The sequence below is a fragment of the Muscardinus avellanarius genome (genome assembly GCF_963383645.1).
Source record: "Muscardinus avellanarius genome assembly, chromosome: 2".
In the NCBI taxonomy this organism is placed as follows: domain Eukaryota; kingdom Metazoa; phylum Chordata; class Mammalia; order Rodentia; family Gliridae; genus Muscardinus; species Muscardinus avellanarius.
Genome location: NC_137787.1, coordinates 54,929,629 through 54,956,808, shown reverse-complemented (window position 1 = coordinate 54,956,808; position 27,180 = coordinate 54,929,629). Strand labels below are relative to the sequence as shown.

The 27,180-nt window shown below is 37.2% G+C and overlaps 1 protein-coding gene across 3 annotated transcripts in view; it reads right to left on the bottom strand.

Annotated features, from left to right (window-relative positions):
• CERKL (CERK like autophagy regulator) overlaps positions 1-27,180 on the bottom strand; it is a gene marked incomplete at both ends in the record, with an annotated part of 107,886 nt that overhangs the window by 34,397 nt on the left and 46,309 nt on the right. For 2 of the 3 annotated variants that reach the window (XM_080690032.1, XM_080690033.1), the window contains 2 exons: positions 4,327-4,458; positions 26,839-27,078. In XM_080690032.1, coding sequence (XP_080546158.1) covers positions 4,327-4,458; positions 26,839-27,078 — 372 coding nt within the window. The remainder of the gene's footprint in view (positions 1-4,326; positions 4,459-26,838; positions 27,079-27,180) is intronic. The other variant, XM_080690034.1, reaches the window with a different exon arrangement.

The following is a 27,180-nucleotide window of genomic DNA, read 5'->3' as shown; positions in this document are numbered from 1 at the left end:
CATTTGATCAAAGAGGCAGGTGGATTCCCAATGTTGAGTCAGCCTGGGAAAAAAAGGATACCTGTTTGTAAGTCAGCACAGGGGAGTACCTTTTCTAACGCACACAAAGGCACAGTGATCCTGAACTCAAGAATGTTGGATAAAAGTGCCCGGCAACAGCATTTTCTGATGGTAGTACAGGGTGGCACATCAAGGCTCGCTTGTCTCTCATGAGGAGTGCCCTACCTTTGCACGTCACAGGAGAGAGTTAAATGACAGACATGGGCTCTAAAGTTCTTTTCAATATGATTTCTCTGCTGCCTTCACTTTTTCACTTTATTACTTTGAGTTATCCTATGAATCATCGACCTCTCAAAATATATCTCTTTTAATGTTGCAATTTACAAAATGCTTCATCCTGAGAACAAGAAAAATAAATTACATCATATGTCAGGATGGGCTTTTTATTCATTCTCTTCTTTGATCCTTGTACCAAGATTACCAGGGGGGAAAAAAGAATAATTCAATGTCTTTTATGTTTTTCCAGATTTTTTTCTAATGCTATTAAATAAAATACTACATTAGTAGTGGTCTACGGGAAACAATTCTAGATCAAACATTTCAGAAGATGCTGATGTATATTCAGAAATAAAGTTTCAGCTCAAACCAAAATGAAAAGATAAAGTATATTTCAACAAATGTGGTGAAAGCCATTTTAAAAAGAAATTTATGGGGGAAATTACTTTATAATACATATGTATATAGCTGCATTTTTGAAATCATGCCCTCATCTTTATCTAGCACTATTTCCTACTGAATTAATTCTCATGTGGAATTTATTATGTTAATTCATATTTCACTGAATTCACCAATGCACAAAAGAACATTCCAGGTGTGGTAGCCCATGCCTGTGATGCCAGCACTTGGGAGGCTGAGACAGGATGATCACAGGTTCAAGGCCAGCCTCCGTAACATAATGAGGACTTCAACAACTGAGTGATACTCTGCTTCAAACTGAAAAATACATAAGGTTGGAGATGTAACTCAGAGGTAGGACATGCCTAGTTCAATCCTCAGTGCCATAAATAAAATAATGAATAGCTAGAAGATATGTACTCTTTTGCATTAATCTTCATCTATTTCTCTACTGAATTGTGAATTGACTTATTACATATTTTATGAAGATGTAGCTAATAACCCGATGATACTTCTATAGCACTTTATAATACACAAATAGCTCCACAAAATAGCACTGTGAGGTAGGAAGAGTCACTAGAACTTTGCAAGCATCTACATATTTATTCAGTCCTTCAAGAAAAGAAGAAACATTTTTATATAAGTAGCCATTATACATACCTGTGCATAAGCGAAGGATGCAATTTTACAATTCTGCCTGTAGGAGGAGTGTTGGGCAGCTAATCATTAGACAAAACCCAAAGTAAATTCTATATTTGATCAAGTAAATTTTTAATTTTAATCTGTTTGTCTAAATACAATATCTAATACTACTTAAAAATTAAGACAAATGCTAGAACGTAATATTTTCTCTCCAGTACAATTGTTCTAAGAAGGAAAGCACAGTCCCACCATTCCTTCTGTGTTAGGACTTGCGTGCTGGTTTCCTTTTCTTCAAAATCAATCAACCAATCTCTGCCTCTTCCTCTCTAGTCTTTATTTTGCTGGTGGGGTCACTTTTGCCAAACCTAACTACAACACTGTGATTAAAAACTTGGTGGGAGTTGTAGACTAATGGCTGATGAATGAGCTAGTGAGGGCAGCGCAAAGGTCCACGTACCGTCTGGACTCAATCTCCTGGGGACATGCTTCTCAGGAGTCCTATCAGAAGCCACTTGCCCTTCCCCGTAACAGAACACAGGTTCAGCTCAGGCACCTTCATTCAGCCTTTGGGGAAATGGGGCTCTACTTTCAATTCCTGGAAAGGGTCTGATGGTTAAGGAAATGATGGTTCTAGGCTGGACGAAGACACTATTTTAACACAACTAAACTAGAAAGAAATTTTTATCTCTTTTAGAATTAAGGCATGTTGAGTCTCTGTCTCACATAAGCATACCTCCCTGTTTCAAAAAGTGTGAATAAGAAAGGATGTAATTCACTCACAGCTATTTTACGACAATATGGGGGAAATACACAGATTTAAGATGAGGTCGAGCCAGGCATGATGGTGCACACTTGCATCCCAGTACTTGGAAGGGAGACAGGAGGATCACAAGTATATAACCAGCCTCAAGGACTTGGTGAGGCCCTCCACTGTTTCAAAATAAAAAAATAAATAAATAGGGCCAGGATATAGCTTAGAGGTAGAATGCCCCTGGGTTCAATCTCTAGTACAGCAACAATTTTTAAAAAATGAAGTCAAAACTAGAGAGGCAGAACAAAGTTATCAAGCAAACTCTCAAGATATAATACACATACCCTCTCCTCCACTTACGTAAACCTGCTACTTGCCCTCCTTTCCTGCCTTTTTACCTTCTTTATCTCTTAAAAATCAATGACAATTTAAAAAGCCAAGAAAAACTGTCCAGTTTGTGTTTTCTTGAGCCTTCTGATCGAAATCATTTTCACCCTGAAATACTATAGTTCTTTTATATATATCAAAGCTATAAAACTTGGTTTTAAGTATCTGCTTGAATCCCTAATAAGCTAAAAACCACTCCGGAATGAATGTGATAGTTGATGGCTGGTTCACCTTGAATTCTGTGCAGTGTTTAACACAAGACAGCAAGCACTGAGCAAGTGAACCTTCCTTCCCCTCCCCCCACCATGTTGCCCAGACTGCTTTTAAATGTCTGGGTTTAAGAGATATTCCTGTCTAGCAGCCTCCCCACCCAAGCAGTTGGGACTGCAGGCAAGTACCATCTTCCCCCAACACACACACACACACACACACACACACACACACTCACTCACTCATATATATATATATTTTCTTTCTCTCTCTCTCCCCCACCCCCAGTAGCAAGTAAGGATAAATCTAAATTTTCTCTTTCCTATGTAAATCACTTCTAAGTAAGCCAAATGTCATAAACAGGACAGGCTAGGTTCTTTACAACGTTATCTTATTTCAGGAATTTCTCTTGAGCTTTTCATGATAGTTTCCTTTTCACTTCCATTGTAGCAGAGGTCTTTGGTGGTGGCTGACCTTCCTACAAAGCTTGCCCTTTTTTAGGAACTTCCTTCTACCCCAGTCCATCAAGTTACTGGACTTCAATGGCCTTGTTTACACTGTGCAACCCCATCTCCCTTGGTTACAGCTGAGCAAAGCCTGGCCACTCTGATTCTCTTCCTCGGGAACTTAGAATTGGGACTGGAGACTTCAATTGTATTCTAGGCTACCGCCTGAGTGGGATTATTGTGTACACGTCTTCACCAATTAAAATTTATAGCAAATTTCCACTTTGTTAACAAAGATACATAAAAATAAAGCTAGAAAAATAGTAATTCTTCATAGTATCAAGAATTACTATTTCCATCTCCAGCCATAGGAAAAATAAGTCTCAAGAAAATCAAAAAAATTGATCATCACATTTAAAAGTTATCAAAGAATAGTGCTAATCTATTAATATTAGCAAAATCAAATTTCTATGTTCTTTAGCAGAAAGCTAAGCACATTCTTGTTTTAGACCATGAATTTAAGCTTCTGGTTTCTCTAAATGCAATTAAAACCAGCAGCTAAGTGCTTAGTTTTGACCTAACCAGCAGGGGTCAGAGTCAGAACAAAAACAACCTGAAGGAGGAGCCCAGGCAAAGACACCAACTGCATAGGTAAGCAAAATCCAACTGCTCCCAGACCTGCAGAAACAGTGTGCAAACCGCAAACATCTGTCTCATGGAGGACATCATCGTGTACAGTTTCCTTTGAAATTACAGCTAATAATTGTTGAAGTCTGAAAAAGGTAAAAAGTGAAAATATTAATTAAAAGAGGAAACAAAATAAATTCAAACTGTAGAGCTGACTACAGTTATGGGAGCCTTAGAGATTTCAAGTAGCATTCTGATTTCAGAATAAGAGCAAGTTTAATTGCTGGGCTTGGTGGCACACGCTTGTAATCCCACTGCTTGGGAAGCTGAGAGAGGAGGATCACACAGGTTCAAAGCCAGCCCCAGCTACGTAGTGAGGCTGTCGGCAACCTAGCGAGACTCTGTTTCCAAATAAAATATAAAATAGGTCTGGCGGTGTAGCCGGAGGTAGAAAGCCCCTGGGTTCCATTCCTAACGCCGAAAAATAAAATAAAATAATAAAATAAATTTAAAAAGAGAACAAATTCACATTATTTTGCTTCTGTATGTTTTTAAAAATATTATAATGATGTATTGAAGATAACTTACTCGTTACATCAGTTGTTATTCCTGCAAGCTTCAGCAGAGGTTCCACCTTCTCAGAATAGACCTGGGCAGCTTCTTTTTTGTGACTTTGGGGATTAAGGAGTATTTTTAACGATTTTGGCCTGTTTGAAAAACCTAAAGAGATAGCAATAAAGTTAGAATTCGTGTTGGCATCCCCTTCCCTATAAATGTTACACTGAAGTCCATTAGAATGTCACACCCATCTTTAAAAGCATTTGCTATTTTTATTTAAATTTGTTACCAGAGCATTCCTGGGTATGCCTTCATCTTAAAACATTTGGGTTTCTTAGTACTGAAATAGAATTATCCCTCTTGAAATATATCACAGGGTATCACAACAAAGCATTTAACTTCTGAAGAGAGGTATAAATAAAAACTTTATGAATATTAGGCAATGCTTATGCACATTTACCAAATCACAGATAAAATGCCACATGTTACTTTAACGTTTATTTCTGGAGAAAAGTGATTGACTGTAATAAATAGAAGGGTACACTTCCGCTCTTTAAATATGTTCATTATTAGAATCAGGTACCCCGGTGACCCCAGGGCTACCAACGCCTGACCTACTAATGGCCCCTTGCAGAATGGAGTAGCAGCGGTGGGTCACAGCCAGTGCCCAATACAATGCGTGCTGGTAGCTAAACGGAGGCGTAGGTCAGAGTTCCAGCCTGAAGGAGGGCACTCTCCCCTGGGGACCACGAAAGCATGGCCTCTCAGTGGGGAGTGGATGGTGGGGCTGCCTCACAGTTGGAACTGAGATTTGATACTACAATTTTCTGGGCTTGCAAGATGCTTATCACTGAGAACCCAGTTGGAGCAGGTGCAAAGCAAATTTTCTGTTGTTATAGGAAGGGGAAGAAGCCAAAAGAAAGCTGACAATCCTTTCTTTCATGGGAAGCTGCTCTCAGAGGGCTACGTTTCAAGGTTGCAAAAGCAGTTATTAACCTCAGCTTTTTAATAAAAACCATTAGTAAAATTCGGTGGAAAAATGTTCACTATGAATGCAAAGTCAGTGTTTCATACCTCAAGTTACAAATAGTATTTCATTTCTCATCATAGCTGACATAACAAAAGTCTTTGTAACAAAAATTTTTCAGGAGAACATATGGTTTTGAATTCAGGGAGAATTTGGGAGGAAGAGAGAGGACCATGCTGAGCTCCTTAGACACTTTCCATAAAACTGCCCAGGTTCCTATTTTGGTAAGACGTCTGTCAGCCTCCCAATTACCTAGGCTGGAAACCTCAAAACCATGCTCAGTATTCTTTTTCCCAGGTCCTGCATTCAAATGGCCCAGGATCCAAAGGTAATAACTACTTGCACCCATGCCTTCTGCCCTGTCTCCTGGGTTGGGGATCACTGCTATTCTCCCCTCCCAATGTACCCTCTCGCATCACAGCTCTGACCAGCAATTCACTGGTTAAAAGCTGCCACAGCTCCTCACTCCAGAGCAAGCCCTGGCTTCTTAAAACAGCATTCCCTGCCCTCTCTCTTCTCTCCTTTCTTTCTCATACATACTCAAGAAACACTTAATTGTGCATTTGTGCTGAGTACTGGAAAGAAGGGCCAGGCAATTAGGATGTGGTTCATGCTTTTGAGGAGGAAGATGTATCCACAAATAAATACAAGCCGCACAAGACAGCATCCGATACAGACTTGTTAACAGGAAGACAGGAAGCCCAAGGGGAGTGCATGGGAGGAGGGTGGTGAGTTCTTATGAGAGATCCGGAAAAGACTTCAGAAGGGGTATTTGAATGGGGCTTGGGGATTGTGCAGAATTCCTTTTTCACTCTTCATCCCACCATATAGCAAAATAGAAGTTCTAGGCAGTGGGATCATCCTGAGAAAATACATGAAACTTAGTACAGAGTGGAGTTATTGCCAATTTAACTTACTTAGCGTTGGTCCAGGCCCCCTGAAGTACTGTCATATACCAAGCCTGCTAGGCTTTCTTTCCTTCAGAAGGTTTCCCCTTCCACTCCACTCTGTCCCTGTGTTTATCAAGATTCTACCACCTTTTCAAGGTTCACTGTAAATCCATTTCCTCCCGGGAGCCTCTCCTAACCACTAGAAGTCGCCCCTCTGCCTTCTCTGCTCCTGCGTTGCTCCATGGGCCTGTAGTACATACTTCTTAGGCTATGTTTACAAAAATTCCGAGGAAGACCCAGTATCATAGGACTTCCACTGGCCAAACCTGGGACAATACAAAATGTAAAGTTGACAGTCATGTATTATGCTACATTGAATTTTTTAAAACAGACATTTGTCTGACAAATTGACAGTTACACTACACAAATAAAGGACAATAAATAGAAAATGTGTCTCAGAGTAAAATAACAATTAATAGATACTTAAGACATTATAAAATGAGAAAAATCACTATTTTCATCCGTCAGAATAATAGTTGATTCAGGCAAGAAGTAATGGATGCTAAACACATTTGATAACAATCAACTGGAGAGAAAATACTTACAAATTCTTAAATTCTGTCCTTTCTCATTACTACCTTTAGAGACTAAATAGATAACTCAATGTATGATTCTAAGTTAGGCTTTTAAAAACCATTGTAAAAGATAGTATTACTGTCCTGTAAGTAAGAAAGACCAAGCAGGTAACTCCTAAGACTGCTTTTATTTAAGTATGACGGGGACAAGAAACTTACTGAAAACCCTAGACAACAAGAAATCACGTGAAGAATATAGGTTAAATTTACTTTAAGACAGATGTTGTAGCAAATGCCTGTAATCCCAGTACTTGAGAAGCTGAGGCAGGAGGATTGCAAGTTCAAGGCCAGCCTCAGCAACTTAGTGAGACTCTGTTTCAAAATTTAATATATATACATGGCTGTGGGTATAGCTCAGAGGTAGAATGCTCCTGGGCTCAATCCCCAATACCAAAGGAAACAGAAGGTTACTTTCTGTGGTAAATCTGTCAGAATTACCCGTTTCATTTCTCAAGCAGAGACAGTCCCAGTAAGGATTGTACCTCTCTACTAAAGCAAGTAAGCCAGAGGAATATTTGGAAAAGTGGCTGAAATGTAGGTGATTACTAATGATGGACCATCCATTCCAGAAGGCAGAGTAAAAAATGGTGTCCGAAGAAGAGGACAACAGGGTGAGAGGCCGCCCAGGGCTTTGGAGGGAGGAGGGTGAGGAAGCCTCAGAGAGGTGGTACCCTGCTATGACTGGGTGGGGAGTTCTTGGCAGGTGTTCCCAGGAGAACAGGCAGGGGTGGGGCCTTGCCCCAGGCACTTCAAGCCCTCAGAACTCTCTTCCTCCCGCCAACTCAGAGCTGGAAGGAGCAATGTTCCCAAAGCTGGAGGGTCTTCAAATTCCCTTTCCCTCTCTGCTGTCTGGCCAGTGTCTGAGTCTGAAGCTGGATCTGCATGAGATCCCAGGCTAAGTTTGCTCTTCACCAACTGACCCTGATGTAACCTTCTATGTTTGAAAGCAACATGTTGACCATTTTCAGTGCAGTTTAGAGCACATATATCGGTACAGAATTCAAAATCTCCTTTAGCCCATTCCCCCAATAGCTTGTTTTCCTCTTGGGAAACAACTACTGAAGAATTCTTCCAGAAATACTCCACACATTTGTCAACATGCATATATTCTGTGGCTTTCTATCTTGCTTTTTTCTTGTATTGCACTTTTATTTTAAAGATTTCATACCACTATATAGAATGCTACCTCACTCTAATTAAAGTTGCCTCCTATTCGTTGGTACAGATCTAGACTGTTTCCAATCTTCACTTCAAGCAATACTGTAATGAGCTATATTTGCATCTATTTGATGCAAAATAGACCAGTTGCTAGGCAAACTTCTAGAAGTAGGCTCATTGGCTCAAAGGGCTTTCATTTTTTGTTTTTGTTTTTGTGTGTGGTACTGGGGGTGGAATCCAGGGGCTTTCTACTTCTGGGCTATACTCCAAGACCTATTTTATATTTTATTTGGAAACAAACAGGGTCTCACTAAGTTGCTGAGAGCCTCACTAAGTAGCTGAGGCTGGCTTCAAACCTGCACAATCTTCCTGTCTCAGCTTCCCGTATGGGGATTACCAGCGTGCACCACCACGCCCAGCTAGGACATTTATATTTTAAATCACTAATTATATTGTTAATTTTCCAGCCACAGAAATAGCAAGAATTGCAACCCCAAAAAGTAGAAGCTTGAATAAAAGTAACTGGTCTTAACTCTGCCACTCACAAACTGTGACTTTGGATTACTTCTCCCTCTCATCTAACTTTTCTTCAACTTTTCTCACCTATAATATGTGAATTACAAAAGGGCTTTCTGCATAAAGTACTTGTAATGAAAAAAGGTAGAGTGTTTAGAAAAGTGCAAGTATACAATACATTTAAATATTATTGCTTCCAATTTATACTCTACCAGGGACTACCAGAGTGTTTTCTTCCATACTCATAAACATATATCAAGGCCGTTTTCAAGTTTTTTAATCTAAAAAAGGTAAAAGCTATATCTTACTACAATTTCCACTTATATTTCCTTTATTATTTAATTTTATACTTTTTGGTGCATTATAGTCTCATATCAGGGAGAATAAAAAACCTTTTTTTTTTTTTTTTGGTGGTACTGGGGTTCCTGGAAGCCCTTCTACCTCCGGGCTACACTCCCAGACCTATTTTTACATTTTTATTCGGAAACAGGGTCTCTGAAGCCAGCACGTGTGGCTGGCTTTGAACCTGCGCGATCCTCCTGTCTCTGCCTCCCAAGCGCGGGGATAACAAGCGTGTGCCACCACGCCCAGCATAAAAAACCTTTTTTTAAGAGCTATTTTTCTTTGAACTGTCAGTTTATGAATATTTTCTTTGTGTTTTGTCATATTAATTATAGCAGTGCTTTGTGCAGTAAGAAAATCAACCTCATCAGTTCTATGAATTAGAAATACTTTACAGTGTGTCCTTTACTTGTGTATGTGTAAGCACATATGTATATGTTACTAGGGACTGAACCCAGGGGTGTTCTACCTCTGAGCTATGCCCCAGCCCATTTTTATTTTGAAACACAGTCTAAATTGCTGAAGCCAGCCTCAAATTTGCAATCCTGTCTCAGCTTACCAACTACTGAAATTATAGGCATGCTTGTCATGTACCTTTGATTTTTTAAATTTATGGTATTTTCTCTACACTGTTGTTGAATGTATCAATTATTTCTTTTATGGCTTCTGGGTTTAAATCCTATTTAATGTCCTTTGAGCCAAGTGTGGTGGCTCATGCTTGTAATCCCAGCATTTGGAAGGTTGAGACAGGAGGATCGCGGTTCTCAGACAGCCTCAGCTACTACTTAATGAGGCCCTTTGCAACTCAGTGAGACCCTGTTTTAAAATAATAAAAAAATTAGGGATGGAGGTGTAGCTTGGAGGTAGAATACCCCTTGGTTTCATCCCCAGTATTTCAAAAATAAAAAATAAAAATTAAATTAAATAAAATAAATGTCCTCCTTTGAGACGTAAAAACTTATTTCTTCTAATACTTTCAATTTCACATTTAAAAATCCTATAGGAATTTTTTTTGATGGTGTTGGAGGTGTGGAACCCAGGGGCTTTTCTACCTCTGGGCTATACTCCCAGACCTATATTTTATTTGGAAACAGGGTCTCACTAAGTTTTTGAGAGCCTCACTAAGCTGCTGAGGTTGGCTTCGAACCTGTGTGATCCTCCTGTCTCAGCCTCCCAAGCACTGGGATTACAAGGGTGCGCCACCACGCCCGGCTCCTATAGGAAATTTTGATATAAGGTACAAAATCAGAATTTGGCTTTATTTTACAAATAACTATCCACCTGTCCCATTGCTCATTTGATAATCCATCTTTCCCCATATATTTTAAATTTTTGGTGCAAGAGATTGAACCAAGAGCATTTGTGCATGCTAGCCACATACTCTACCACTTAGCTACATCCCCAGTGCATACATGTTCTTTAAAATAAATTTATCTAGCATAGTAAGTGCTTTTGGTATTTTATGGGATCTTATTAAACAAATTATCTTAACAAATGGTACTTTTACTAGGTTCAATAATTTTATTCTGAAATATGTTGTTTTTTCCATGTAATTAAATCTCCTGTATTTCCCATTAGCAGTTATTTTTTCAGCTAGATGTCAATAAAGGTTTATCGTTTTTGTTACTGTTTCCAATATGATTTTCTCTCTAACTCATCTCCCAGCTGGAAACTGACTATATATATATACTATTGATTTCTACATCTGAGCCTTCCTTTAATTCTCTCATTTTTCATCACAGATTGCCCCTTTATTTTCTTGATTTTTCCAAGTTAACAATTATTTTATGTGCAATGATGATCATTTTATATTCCCCTTTCTAACTGTCTACAAATCCATTTTCATCTGCTCTACTCATCTTGGTTGGTCTCAGTAGAAGAATGAGACTTAATGGTGCTGGTAAAGAATACTCTTGTCCAGTTTTAGGATCCAATGAGAATACCTCATGTGTTTCCACGGTGCTTTTATAAATAAGATGTATATGTATCACATTGATAATATCTCTATTCATTCTTATTAAAAGAGGCTTGGGATCTGAGCATGGTGGCACACACCTGTAATCCCAGTACCTGGAAGACTGAGATAGGAGGATGGCAGCTTCAAAGCCAGTCAGCAACTTTGTGAGGTCTTCAGAAACTTAGTGAAATTATTTCAAAATAAAAGTTCAAATAGGGCTGAAGGTCCAGCTCAGAGGCAGAATATATGGAGGAAAATAGGAACCCCTGTAAACGTCATGCCCACAGTGACAGTAATCAGAGCCTACTGGGTGGCGAGGCCCGGTCTGGGGCCAGTGGGCTGGGCCTGGAGCCATACCGCCTGCTTCACAGCAAAGGGCTAGTGGGTTTCTTCAACTGTGTGGCCAGGAAGCAATAGAAGCTGCTGCTGCCTCACCTAATCTCTCAGCAGATTTCCAGACCCAAGTGACATCTATTTAAAAAAACATTGGTTATGAATGGATCATCCTGTCAAAGTTACTCATCTTCTGGCTTTCAGGTTTTCAGTAAGTGGGAATAAGTGTGGAGAAATAGAAGCTCTAGTACATTATTGGTGGGATTGCAAGTTGGTGCAAACACTTTGGAGAACAGTAGAGAAGAACCTCAGAAGAAGGAAAACAAACTTACCATATGATCCAGCAACACCACCTCTGGGTATCTACCAAAAAGAATGAAAATCAAAATACCAAACTAATGCATGAACAACCATGTTCATAGCTGCACAGTTCACCATTGCCAAACTGTGGAATCAGCCAAGATGTTTTTCAACAAATGAGTGGATTTCAAAACTATGGGATATGTACACAATAGAATTTTGCTCATCCATAAGAGAGAACAAAATTATGGCATTTACAGTGAAATGTCACAAAAAAAAAGAAATAAGATGCTTTTCTTAATGTACAAAATATTAGGGAGAAATAGGTAACAGGAGGAACTCTAGATGAAGAAGGGACCTATGGAGAAGCAATGAAGGTGACATATCTGAGGGGATAAGGGGGAGGATAATGGAAACTCTTTAAAGCATATGATGTACTTAAACATATCAACGTCCATCAGGAAGCCAAGTGAGGGTAGGAGGGAAGGGGTTAGAGATTGGGTAGGGGCTGATTGGGTGATGTGTACATGTATACCTTCAAAAGTTTTTTTTTTCCTATTGAGATGTATGACTACAATGCACCAATAAAAATTTATTTAAAAAAGAACTACTTATTGCCAAGAAATTAATTTTTTTTTCTATTTGTATGTTCAGTTAGCTTATTCGCTAACATGGTCTGGTAACTCTACATGTCCAATCTAGTTAAACCATTGTCATGAGCCCGTGTGAAAGTATCTTTCATACAAAAGTGCTAATTCATCAGAGTTCAAAGTCTCAGAGGCAGGCAGCAAAATATTTTGAGCAGGCCACTGGATAACAAAGTAAGATGTACATTGCTTCTACTTTTCTCATTTCCTAAATCTGTTTATGAAGCTAAAAACTACTCTAAAAGAACAGTTTTGTCTCCCAGCTAGAATATAACACAAGGTTGATCTGTTTGCAAGTAAATTACTTAACAGTGGTAGTAGCTCAATGAATTCTGGTGAGCAGAAGCACTTGTTAAAGCCATATATCTCTCCCATACCTGCACCAATGCGCCTTGGTAATGCATGCATGTGCAAGCCCCGAGCTTTGCTGTGTAGTGACAATGACTGACATTTGTACAATAGTGCATCTTGTCAATTTTCTCCTCTAACTAAAGCTTCCTCTGTGAGCATTTACATAAAACCTACATCTCTTCATGCTCTGTCCAATTTTGGGAAAATACACTTTCTACCTATACATATCACCAAATACTCTTCTCCTAGGTTCCTGAGTGTTTGGCCAAGTTCTTATCTACCATCCATGCACCTATAGAATACATCAATCCCTCTAGCCATCACTACTACTCCTTGACAGCTAGCATCAGCTGCTTGGAGTTCTGCCCATTAAGAAGTGCTCTATTCTCTGCTACCTTTCAGGAACACTCTTGGTAGTGGTGTAATGCTTTAGTACCTTCTTTTTGTTGTGTCGTGGAGAACCCTCCATAAGCTTTTGTTTCCTTCAGTGTAATGGCAACGAGACAAGTTTCAAGAAGCTGCAAATGTGGGTGAAGAGAAATTAAACCAATGTGGCGATGGCTGTAGGCCACCAGTGTATTTGGCATGCTAGGTTCTCCTCTCTCCATTGATATTACCTCCATAAAACACCTTTATACTTAGAATAGCTAGGGCACTTTATGTTATATTCAACTGAAATATGACCAACACATTTGCATAGCAGACATTTCATACTAACATATTCAAAGCTGAAACCCTGCTTTTTCCCAACAAGCCTGGCCTGTGTACTCGGCGTTCCCCATGACATGCAGTGACCAGTTTTTACACCTCGCCCACTCCTGGCCTGAGTTAAGTCACCACATCCTGCCTGGATTATTTCCATTTCATTTGTCTCCTGCTTCAATCTTTTCATTCACTTACATAGTCCATACTACACATAGTAGTCACTTGAAAATGAAGTTGTATCATGCCACACCTCTGTTCAAAACCTCCAAGTTGTTTTCCATTTTTCTCAAAATAAAAGTAAAAAAAAAAAAAAAAAAATACAAAGCTGGCAAAGCCCTTTATCCCCCCCCCCCCCAGCACCTCTGCAATCTACTCTGCCCAGGGCTGACTCACCTCCACACATGGACTTGCTCAATTCTTTACACTTCCTGCCTCGTCTGCTTAAAACATCTTGCCCTCAGCCATACAAACCCCTTCCTCTATTCCTCTCAGCTTTCTTCTAACACTTCAGTCCATGAAGCCTTCTTTGACCACAACCCTTCCGCTGTCCATAATAGCAAGAAATTTCACCCCATTCTTTGGCAGTACACACTGTCATTTGATGTAATAAAAAGATTCTTTGAATATTTAAATTAGCAGCAATTACTTTTCAACACCTCTTCTACTAGTAGTCTGCAAGCTCCTTGAAATCAAGAACTTCACAGCTCAGCTCTGCTATAGCTATTTGCTCCTAGAACACGGTTTGGTACACAGTAGATGCCCAATAAATATATACACTCATTTAATATTCTTTAAAAGAACAAAACTTTAAAAAAATACAAAACTTCTGTCCTAATCTCATTAAAGAAACCAAGAGCTCAGTGCTGAAAATAAATCATTTAATATATAAAGTTTCTCTCTTTAAATTACTGTGATCTAAAGTCTGAAATTATAAAGTACTTCCTAAATTAATCAGAAAAGCTAAAACAATTACTTACTGAATAAACAAAGATTTTTCCAAAGAGGGTTTTGCAATAGACATCCAAATCCTTTGGAAGAACCATTTAGCATGAAAAGTGAACAACCTCTTACTGCTGCTGAGTTTTTAAAATATGGTCATTCAATTCCTATCTCATACATGTTCCCTATATTTATAAACTTAGACTCTGCAGAAAAATCATACTTAAGAGCTGGCAAAATCTTTTCTAATTTAAATTTATAATATTTATAGCAGCCCGGAAAATACTGACCCTTTTGTACAGAACATAATTTACCTTACAGAAACAAATCATCAGTAAGAAAAATCAGACAGTGGACCTGAAAACAACAGCCTTTAGACTACATGACAGACCCTTGTTTTGAAATGCAATCTCAATTTTCTTATCTCAGTCTTGGACTCAGTGCTGTCCCTTAGCCCCATCCGGCACTCAAGCTTCATCATTTCACAAAAGAGAAACTCAACGAGGCAGGTGGCCAGGGGAACGGCACCAGTAGATGAAGCCAGGGCAAATTCACTGCTGAAAACTGCCAGGTGGTTCTGTAAACCTATATTTCACAAAAAGAACTGCAATAATAACAAAAGTACTTAAGAGACTTTGAAAATCGGGATAGGAAGGTAAAAGAGAGGGAAAAAGTTAAGTTTTAGGAAAATAATCACTAGACAAATTGTCAGTTTATTTAGTTTTGTTTTGTTTTCTTGAGGAAGTAGACAAGCTATCCCAATCCTCTTGACTGAGCAGAAACATTTCAATGTACCACAGAGATAGAGCACACCACAAGGATTTACACGAAATCACTACCTACAAAGAATTTGAAAAACATTTTTAGAATGCAGCACCAGGCATTAGATAAGCATGCCCTTGCGCTCCTCTGATCCACTTATGACAAACTGTTTAATATAAAAGCAATTATTGAGCCACATGTCTAGAAAAATCCCCAAATGTCTAGAAAAAATGAATTTTAAAGTGGCAGTGATCATTTATCCATAACGTTACAATAGTGGAGCATCACCCAAATTGATAATTCAAGATTTAAATGTAAGTATAATTCAACATTAATATGCAACTGACTTGGTTCTCAGTCCTTTGGTAACCTCTCAATTCATACCCTGGAGTAGAGACCTTTTTAGCACGCCAGTTTGCAATGAACCAACAATGTAAAACAGAATGGCCAACTGTTCCTCTGTTAGTAACAAATGTGCTAATATGTACTAGTTTAAACTTGATTTATCAGTGAGTCAATGAACCATGAAGGGTGGGGGTTAATCAGGGTGTTCTCCAAACAAAGGCTTAGGAGAGCGGCAGGGACGCCACTCCCAGACTCACATCTGTGCTGTTTTGAGGGTAGCGCAATGGAAATGGCTTGGTGTTCATCAAAGTTAAGAGCCCAGAACCTTGCCGTGGTCCTGTGTGTATTCACAACTATTTCACACAGAAAAGCAACCAAACTGTTGCAGGGATAAAACCCAAACACCAGGAAAAAACTCAACCAGAATTTGCAGGAGCTATTAATATTAAACTATGCCCTGTTAATGTGTAACAATGATGGTAAAAGCCTTTCACACACAGATCTGACAACTTCCCAGAAGAGCTCAGAGTTGGAGATATTTTGTCTCAGGCAATTTATACTAAAACGAATCAATTTCTCCTAATGTCAACAAAAGCTCATGCATGCTGATCTTTCCAGTACAACTGAAAATAATGTTAGTGCCACAGCCTACTTACAACATAAACAAAACCTTGTAATTTCTAAATTCACATGCAGTTTGTCAATGTAAATAAGTCTCTTTCTAATAGCTAAAACTAACCGAACAGCAATTAGTAGAAAGAATCACCTGCTGCCCAAATAATCACTTCAATACCTTAACATTTAAATAATAAAGGAGCCCAAACTAGAAACCAGAGCGAGAGTGAAAAACCAACAGAGGAGAACAAAGAGAGAAAACAGCCAAATATATCATCCACTTATTACATTTTTTCAAAACTGATATTTTTTGCTCAGTTTAAAAGTTGCTATGCAGTTGACCTATTTAAGTATATCACTTTTACTAAATGAAATTGAGAGCAAAAAGAAATACATCTTACTGGGTTTAGGAAAAAAATCAACCTCAGGATTAGTTAAAATAAACATATGTGTGTAGATGCTAGCTTCACAAAACTCTAATTTGATGATATAATTGTACATTTAGTCAAAACTAGTAAATCATAAGAATACTGGGGAACAATTTCCTGAACATGTTTTAATTTAATGATTTTATCTAGTTAGAAAGCTTTTCATTGTTTTCTCACTGAAATGAAAATACATACACTTTATTTTTTTTACTGGTACTGGGAATGGAACCCAGGGGCATTCTACCTCCAAGCTATATCTCCAGCCCTATTTTTATTCTTTATTTTGATACAGGGTCTGAGTTGCAAATAACCTCACTAAGTAGCTGAGGCTCTCCGTGAACCCATGATCCTGTCTCAGCTTCCCATATGCGAGAATTATAAGTATGCACCATCATGTGTGTGTATGTACACACACAAACACACACACACATATATATACACACACTTTTTTTCTTTCTTTTTTTTTTTTTTTTTGGTGGTACTGGGGTTCCTGGAAGCCCTTCTACCTCTGGGCTACACTCCCAGACCTATTTTATATTTTTGAAACAGGGTCTCTTACGCCAGCGCGGCTGGCTTCGAACCTGCGCGATCCTCCTGTCTCCGCCTCCCAAGTGCGGGGATTACAAGCGTGCGCCAGCACGCCCGGCTATATACACACACTTTAAATGCTTTAACTGTCATTCAAGTATAACTTGTTATGATAATGTACATCTCCTTAATCAAAAAATAAGCTTAGGCCTGGCATGGTGGTGCACCCTTGTAACCTCAGCATTTGGGAGACAGACAGGAGGATCGTGGTTCATGGACACCCTCAGCTACTACTTAGCGAGGCCCTTTGCAACGCAGTGAGACCCTATTTCAAAATAATATATATACACACACTTTAAAGAGAGTAGATTTTAGCCGGGCATGGTGGCACACGCTTGTAATCTCCACGCTTGGGAGGCCGAGACAGGAGGATCGCACAGGTTCGAAGCCAGCTGCTCTGGCTTAGGAGACCCTGTTTCCAAATAAAAAGTATAAAAATAGGTCTGGAAGTGTAGCCCGGAGGTAGAAGGGCTTCCAGGAACCCCAGTACCACAAAAATAAATAAATAAATAAATAAATAAATAAATAAATAAATAAATAAAGAGTAGATTTTAATTATCTTTGGAACCTCAAAAAATAAATCACACTGTTATTCCAATAAACATATTCCATTATATAAATAAAGATTATTGAAAAGATTTGTGGATAACATAATACATATTAATGAGAATTTTAAGGTTTGGGTTTTTTTTTTTTTTTTCAGTACCAGGGATGGAACCCAGGGGATTTTAACTCCGAGTTATACCCTAGCCCTATTTTTTAATCTTTATTTTGAAACAGGGTCTCACTTAGTTGGAAAGGGCCTAAGTAGTAGCTGAGACTATCCATGAACCACAGTCCTCCTGTCTCGGGCTCCCAAATGCTGGGGTTGAAAGGGTATACCACCATGCCAGGCCTAAGCTTATATTTTCATTAAGGAGATGCACATTATCATAGCAAGTTTTACTTGAGTGACAGTTAATGTATTTTATGTGAGAGGTACATGTTATTTTATGTAACATGTACATTTTGTTAGGCATGTAAATGTATGCATGTGTGTATTTATGTAGATGCTAGGTGTGCATATGTTACATAACACCTACATTTTGGCATTTATTAGGATGGAAATGACATCAAAGAATCCTTAAACCACATAAATACATTTATAATATTTTGTCATTATTACTACATCTCTAAAATATACTTATGCTGCTACACAATTTTTATGCTGCATCATGATTTTTAAAATATTCCAATTGGACATGGTGACATACACTTGTAATCTCAGTACTTGGGAGGCTGAGACAGGAGGATCAAAAGTTTGCGGCCAGCCTCAGCTATTTAGTAAGGCCCCCGCAACTTAGTGAGACCTTGTTTCAAATTAAGAATAAAAAATAGAGGTGGGGTGAAGGTCAGAGGTAGAATGTCCCTCTGTTTCATCCCCAGTACCAAAAAAATGTATTATATCATGTTCAAAATACTAGATATGGATTTATATCTAATAAAGGCTACTAAAGGAAGAAAAACATGGAACAAAACTAAAAGAGACTATACTCTTTTCTCATGAACTAATGGGATATACACAAAATAAGTGGTAATTAGGTCACACTAACTACAAGGCAATAAATACAGAAAATTTTGAAAGAGAAAAAACACTTGTAAACTAAAAAAATTGCTGCTAAACAATTTCTGGGTGAAAGGAAAAATATAAACAAAAATACTAAAACATAATTAAATTTTAAATTAAAAAATAATTAAAAGCCAGATGTGGTGGTGCACACTTGTAACCCCAGTAGTTGGGAGGTTGAAATAGGAGGTCGCAGGTTCACAGCCAGCCTCACCTACTTAGCAAGGCCCTCCACAACTTAGTGAAACCTGGTTTCAAAATAAAAAATAAGGCCGGGCGTGGTGGCGCACGCTTGTAATCCCCGCGCTTGGGAGGCGGAGACAGGAGGATCGCGCAGGTTCGAAGCCAGCCGTGCTGGCGTAAGAGACCCTGTTTCAAAAATATAAAATAGGTCTGGGAGTGTAGCCCGGAGGAAGAAGGGCTTCCAGGAACCCCAGTACCACCAAAAAATAAAAAAAATTAAAAAAAAATTTAAAAAAATAAAAAATAAAATAGGGCTGTAACTAAACACAAGACATGTGTTTAAGAAGTGGAATCTTTCTATTTATAGAAAACACATTAGTATACCTGGAAAATCCCTAGAGACCAATGATGTCAAATAACAATAAAGTAATTCAGGAAGGTACAGGATATGAGATGCAAAACTCAATTGCCTTCCTATACATACAAATAACCAGCAAGAAAATATAATGAAGCAAAAAACTAAATTTATCAAAGTGCTATAAAAGTAAATTATATGCGGATAAACTTAACAAGAAATATTCAAAATATATGTGACGAAAACTACAAAATACTATGAGACCACCAATAGAAATATTTAAAAATAAACATCATAGGAAATTAAAATTTAAAATACTCTGTGGGAGATATAAAAGCAGAGTGGAACAAAGAAGTGGTATCCCTTGTCTTTGGCAAGATATTCTCAGCATCAAGATGTTGGTTCTTCTAAATTTATGAGTATAATGTGCTTTCAATAAAAATACCAAGTTTTTTCTTAACCTAGATAACATGATACTAAAGTATATATTAAAAAATTAACCGCCAAAGATGAATAAGAAGTACTGAAAATCTATGAGAGGAACTATCCCTACAAATATTAAATCATATTGCAAAGCCTCTCTAAATAAATGAATATTGCTCATCTCTTTTCCTTGGATAAAAAAAAAAACTACTACAGTATATAACTTAACAAAATACATTCATTTTTCTACTTAAGATATTTTTTCAAAAATGAAATAAAATATTTTTCTTAGTGAAAAAAAGTGGTGGATTTGAGCACTATCACAGAGCTCGAAAATGTAGCCATTGCAAATATCCAACCACCTGCCTCAAACAGCAATACAGTTATAAAGGACTATAATAAAATTCTTGAAGTTATATATATTATCTGCATAAATACCACACAATTGTATTACCACTAATGGTAGCCTGGTGAATGCTAGGGGGCTTAATAATTTGTTTAATATGAATTATTGTGTATTTCCTATTAACTCATACTGTGAGGATATTGCCTGATTACTTTTTACTTCATTTATTTGCAGTGAAAAGTGACAATCCATTATACACTTACCCAAGGACTAATTCAATTTTGAATCTCTCCTGTAGGCTATAGCATTTGTGTTTTGATTAGGAAACTCTGCTAAACATAAAACCTGATAATTGGTCACAAACCAGTGTGTTTTATAAGTGTTTTTAAAATTTCTTTAGGTTAACATGAAGCAATGCCTGCCATTTCTCCCGTAGTGCCTGCCCAATGCATCCCAAGGCATGTGAGAAATCTCAACTAGTAATGACAGTCATGAGGCACGTGAGTATTGAGAAACACATCATAACATGAATGTTGGCCCAGAATGTTGTCAGTCTCAAGACTCTACATAGAGTTTTAGGCTATGATGCTGAGAAAAGAACACTACCGAGATAATCTTCAAGTAAGATGCTATAGATGCTTCCTGGCAAGTGTTTCAAGTCCTTTTTTCAGGGTAGACTTTTTTTTTTTTTTGTGGTACCGGGGTTCCTGGAAGCCCTTCTACCTCTGGGCTACACTCCCAGACCTATTTTTACATTTTTATTTGGAAACAGGGTCTCCTAAGCCAGCGCGCACGGCTGGCTTCGAACCTGCGCGATCCTCCTGTCTCTGCCTCCCAAGCACGGGGATTACAAGCGTGCACCACCACGCCCAGCCTCAGGGTAGACTTTAAACAGTATAGTAAATATGATATACTTCACAAGTATTATAAAGTATACCACTGACCTGGTAAAACAAAGTGGTCAAAGTTTCAAAGTCTAGACGTAGATATATATATATATATATATAAATTTATACCAAGTTCCTCCATCACCTACTGGTGTTTAACCTCAGATTAACAATTTTTAAACTATTTAAAACCTTGAGATTTTAAAAACTATTTTAGTTTCCTTGAGCATAAACTAAGAGATGATAATAATTATTACAACTTCTTTAATTTTAATATTTGCTGTCATGCATTATTTCAGTTCCTTAAACCCCACAACAAAACCCATAAGATAATTTTATTCCCATTTTTATATGAGAATATATTTGTAGTTCTTGATGCTATTATGAGGATTTAATGAGATAATTCATAAAAGTTGCTTAGAAAAATGTCTGGCACATAGTAAATGCTTAATAAATGTCAGCCATTATCATTAGGATTTGAATTCTTAAAATAATGACTTTTGTAATATTCAGTAAAGGAAGAAATGTTAACTCATTTATTTAACAGCATGAAAACTTAATTCAACGTTTTACCAGAAACATTTCAGAGAATTTTCATTTAGCACTTTGGATATAACAACATCACAAGATCTGACAAAGCCTACCTAAATTGTTTCTCCAAAGACGTTTAATTATACAAAAGACACAGTCAAAAGGGCCTATTCTAAACAAAAAATCTCAAATTAATATACTTGAGGATGAATATACTCCTTCAACTTCTAGTCACAAGATATACTGTTAACAACTGAAAGAGGAATATAATTTTCTTATATAAAACACTAATTGTATATAAGATAGAAGTAAAATCAATTACATACAAAAACATACCCCTTCCTTAGAATAAAAATTCTACTGAGGTTGATGAAAAGCCCTGGGGAAGACTGCCTGGTATCACTCACCCCCAGTGTAAATAGAATGCATTGATAAAAGTATCTAAAAATAAAATTTAAAAAGATAAGTAAAATTCATTGATTTTGGTGGGGGGGGGGGAACAACAACAAATCCTGTAGGGGTAGTTGTTGTGGAAGCTAATACTAAAAGAAATCTGAACGGAAACTGTTGACCTGTCCTGTCAGCTTCTGCCTTCTGAATATATTACATGGGGTACTCTTGGAAATTTAAGTGGTGACCTTACATGATTCAAAAACAGGTACTGGTTAACCTTTAAGAATATATAAAATAGCAGGTCATGGGGGCACATGCCTGTAATTCCAGTATTTGGGAGGCTGAGACAGGGTGATTGTAGGTTCAAGGCTAGCCTCAGCAACTTAGAAAGGCCCTTGTCAAATTAGTAAGATCTTGCTTCAAAATAAAAAGTAAAATAGGGCTGAGGATATATAGCTCAGAGGTAAAATTTCCCCAATTTGAACCACAAAATAAAAAAGAATATATAAAATATTCTATAATCTACCTACAAAAGTTTTTTTGTTCAATATGGCATGTAGATTTCTACATATGTTCATCAACTCAAGCACGTATGCTCAAAAAACCATGTATGGTTCTTGGCCTAGACAACACGTTAGAATCACTGGTGGGGGAGGACTACAGAAGGAAATCCATGCTTGGGGCCCATCCAGACCTATTTATTAGGCAGAACCTCTCAAATCTCAGTCAGGAATAGAAGGTCCTAAGGATAATGATTTTGTTTTTAATAAAATTCACATGTACAAATAGCATATCAAAAACACTATTTTTAATAGTACAGTTGTGTTTTGTTTTTTGGTGTTTTTTTTTTTTTTTTCTTTTCCAAAACTAGAGTTTGAACCTAGGGGCATTCTACCTCCAAGCTATATCCCCAGCCCTATTTTTTGTTCTTTATTTTGAAACAGGATCTAACTGTATTTTTATTGTAAACAATAAAAAAGTACTGGAAGTATTGTAAACAATAAAAAAATAATATTATAACAGTGTCTTAATATTTTCAGTTTACCTTTGTTTTTCTTTGTAAAACTAGAGATTAGACTCGGGGCCACTCTACCTAGGCTATAGTCCCAGCCCTACTTACTGTATTTATTATTTTGAAACAGGGTCTCACTAAGGGCCTTGCTAAACTGCTGAGGCAGCTTCAAACCTGCAAGATCCTCTTATCTGGAATTGTAGGTGTGCACCACCACATCTGGCTTCAACTTCTCTTAAATGTTCTTTTAAATATTTTAATAAACCTTTGAAAAGTTAGGTGGTGTTAAGAGTCAATCAGAATTTAATAGAAGCCGGGCATGGTGGCACACACTTGTAATCCTAGTATTTGGGAGGCTGAGACCGGAGGATCATGGTTCGCGGACAGCCTCAGCTACTCATGCCCTTCGCAACGCAGTGAGACCCTGTTTCAAAATAAAGAATAAAAAATTGGGCAGTGGGTTCCATCCCCAGATCCACACACAAAAAAAGAATTTAATAGAAATGTTTAAAATTTCACTGTTTTTCTCTGAATGTTTTGCTCAGAACGCGATGAAATGTTTTTGTTGTTGTTGTTGTTGTTGTTGTTGTTGTTGTTGTTGTTGCAGTACTGGGGATTCAACACAGGGACATTCTACCTCCAGCTCTGGTTGTTTTTTTTGTTATTGTTGTTCTTTTTTGGTGATACTAGGGTTTCTGGAAGCCCTTCTACCTCCAGGATACACCCCCAGACCTATTTTATACTTTTTTATTTGGAAACAGGGTCTCTTTAGCCACCATAGCTGGCTTTGAACGGGCACATTCCTCCTGTCTCCGCCACCCAAGCGTGGGGATTACAAGTGTGCGCCACCACGCCCAGCTTTTATTCTTTATTTTGAAACAGGTTCTCACTAAATTGCAGAGAGCCTCAGTAAGTAGCTGAGGTTGGCTGTGAACCCAGATCCTCCTGTCTGAGCCTCACAAGTACTGGGATTATGAGTATGTGCCACCACATCCATCTTAGAAAACAATGGGATTTTTAAGAGAAAAATACCTGAAGTAAATTCATTTTAAAACTAAATTCCAATTGGTGCAATAAAATATAGGTGTCTTATTTGCAAATTGGTCTGTAAGCAATATCTTATAAAATTACAGAAAAAACAATATATTTAATATGTAACTTATTGAAAAGACTAAGATTATATGAACGTTCTCAGTTTAAATTATGGGATTGCCAAAATGCCTATTTGGGTTGATAGAAGACTTTATGAGATCTCTGTGCACCCAGCAGTGAACAAAATAGGTGTGACAGGTGAAAATATACCGACAGGTTATCATTCTTAGTAATGAGCAAATCAAAGATTTTCAAATGTTTTCATTTTGGTAGATGAGTTCAAATAAAGTCTTACTCAAAACTAAATATAAAATATATCAACTAGCCCCAGAGTGTGCAGTAGGTACAGAGTCTACACTGCAGAATGAGTCCTGGGAATGGCAGTAGTGACACCCTACAGACCCCAGGGTAAGCCACTACAGTAGGAGGCTTCATATGGTCCTAGTTGGACAGAGTACCTCAAATAGGATTACGCTTTGGTATTAAAACATAAATGAGGAAATAATTTCTGAGTTTCTACATTATGTGGACATATGTTTAAATATACTTTACTATAAATATACAGCATATATTTATAGGAGATATATATATATATATATATATATATATATATATATATATATATCAACAGTGTATTTAAAAGTGAAATGAATGATTATAATGGCCAACATTCTGGCTATAAATCAGACTTAAATCACTTTTTCAGTGCTTCAAAAGAAAAGCTGCTTGTATTCCAGACATAATATCCTTGAAGAAAATAACTTGTCCTTGAGGAGACAAGTGTTGCCAGTTCAAATGGTACACAACCAACTGCCTGAAGCTATCATGTATTTGACACATAACAGCTTCTCATTTAAAAGTAATCATTATGATATTGGTTTCTAACTTATTTTTCCTTATAAGTACAGGACTTGGCAACATTTCTAAATAAAAGCTTCACATCAATCTTTTCTCCTGCCAAGAAAAAGTTCTTCTTGGTTCATATAATCAAAATACAGCTTTGGCAAAAAATATTTTACTATTGCTTTTCTTATACAAAACAGTATAATCAATGTCTTAAGAAACCTTAATTTTGCTCTCAAGCAGTTCATCATGGGATACAGATTTGATGTCAAATGACAAACAATGGAAAATTACTCTTCTTAGGAACATAAAGCAAACATTTAAATAACTATTCCAGTTTCTTTATGCGTCAAATCTGAAAACTGAGTGAGACTACTGAAATATAAGAGTAGACTACTTTATAAGGAAAAAATGAATTAAGCAAATCTGACTCACTTATATTTGCCTACTTTGTGAAATTGCCATTTAAAAATTAAAACTGAAAGCTATAACATCAGAAATAATTCATACAAATGTATGCCTAAATACCTTTGTTAATGATCTCTTGATAACTATTAAACATTAGATATAAATTAGCAAAGCCTCTGTAACAACCAACTCAATAGTCCCATGCTATAAAGGTTTTTAATTTTTTTTACCATCTCTTCATTTTTGTCTACTAAATGTTTTCTGTGTTTTAATACATGAGTATTCCCTCAAGAATATATATTTAGTGCTCTGCTTTATAAATAAAACTCTGTATGACTTCCTTATGAGCATTCATCTATTCCCATCAATTTTTCTTTACTATCTCATACTCTTCTCAAAGTGCCAGACGGCTTATCACTCAAAGGACAGTATATATCCCAAATGTAGGTAGAACAGAACGTCTCTTGAAAGAAATTAGTGTCCTGGTTTTAATATATGTTTATTCTCCAAGTCACTTGAAAAAAGACCTTAGAAATCGTTTTTCTTCTTTCCTTTCTTTTCTTTCTTTTCCTTCCTTTTTTCTTCTATAGACTTCTGTCATGTTCTGAGGACCCTGAATATCACCTGCAGAGTACTTTGTTCTTTCCTCCTGTGTAGGATGTCTGCCAGAAAGCCTATAAATATACCTTAACATCTAGGTTATGGTTTCTAAGGAGAAGTTTGATTCAGAGTCTAGAGAAGCTTGCAAGTCACCATTTCTAGGAAAATCAAATATGCAAATACACCATCATGCCCTAACTCAATGAAAGTTATTACATATAGTATCACATATTTAAGTGTACATAAAAGAGAAAAACAATATATAGACCTAACTTCATGGAAAGCTGATCCAGAAAAAGGTTAAAAAAAAAAAAAAGGAACGTAAGCCAGAGAAGACCAGGAAAAGGGCACCGGGCTTCCTCCACTTATGGAATGAGGTTTGAGCCAACTAACTCTCAGATGATGAGCACTTTATGAACACCTGCATTACACAATTTTGAAAGTAAAAAAAATATTAACTGTGAGGTTGTAACCTTAAAAAGGAAGTACCAATACTACAGAACAATTGGCAGAGAGCTTTGGAGCCTCAACCATTTATTTGTGAGAGATGAAGGTGACCCAGAATTGCCTCTGACGGGAGCTGAGATGAGAAATAGACACCTCTAAGAAATTGACTCTTCCCTTTGTATACAGAGATAGGGCAATCATCTATTCAGACAGTCTTGGATAGGCTATGTTTTTAGTTTGTCTTTTTTATTGGGTGTATTATAATTTTACATCATATTGAGGTACAAAGTGTTCGAAAAATACATGCATACAATTCTTATTGCCCTCCCCAATGGGTTCCCCCTCTCTCTCACCCTCACCCCAAAAGTCTTTAAGATTGAAGTTGGCACTTTTCTTTAACTCAAAGGATAATAGTCTAAAAGATGAGTAGTTCAGTTATCTTTATAATTTATCTAAATTACAGTGATGCCAAAGCCAAAGATACTATAAAAACTACAATCAGCATCCTTTATTCAATATTAATATTAATGCAATGAAACTTAACAAAATATGAGCAAATCAAACTCAATATCATGCTGAAAGGATTATATACTATGACCAACTAGAACTTATTCCCAAAAAACAAGGATGGCTAAATATGAAAATCAATGTGACCTACATCAATAGAACAAAGGGGAAAATACAATCAGATCAATTGATGTAGAAAACCCACTTGACAAAATGCTGTATGCTTTCATGATAAAAACACTCAATAACTAGAAATAGGAAGATAGTACCTCAACATAGTCAAGTATTGTTTGTACACCTAAATACAAGATGTTAAGTATCCTATAGCAAGGAAACTATACTCATTAAAAGTTCCCAGTAGGAGTACTTACCTGCCAAAATTTTCTTGAACTGTCTAAACCATATTTCACAGTGGTCTTCACTTAAATTAATAAGATCGAGTGTAGAATCCTTTAATTTGTTTTGTTTCTTTTTCAAGCAGATGAAAAGTGTGATGCCTAATAAAGTGCTGCTTCTGTGCTTAGCAGAACAACGCCGCTTCAGTTTCACAGAGAATACATCTTTGAGCTCAATAGATTCTTCTTTACATAGCAAATCAAACTTGGAATCACCTGAAAAGAAAAACATTCTTTCAATCAAAACTGTTGCATCTTATCCACTGTTGGTAGGACTGTAAATTCGTACAATCATTATGGAAGTCAGTAATAGTGGTT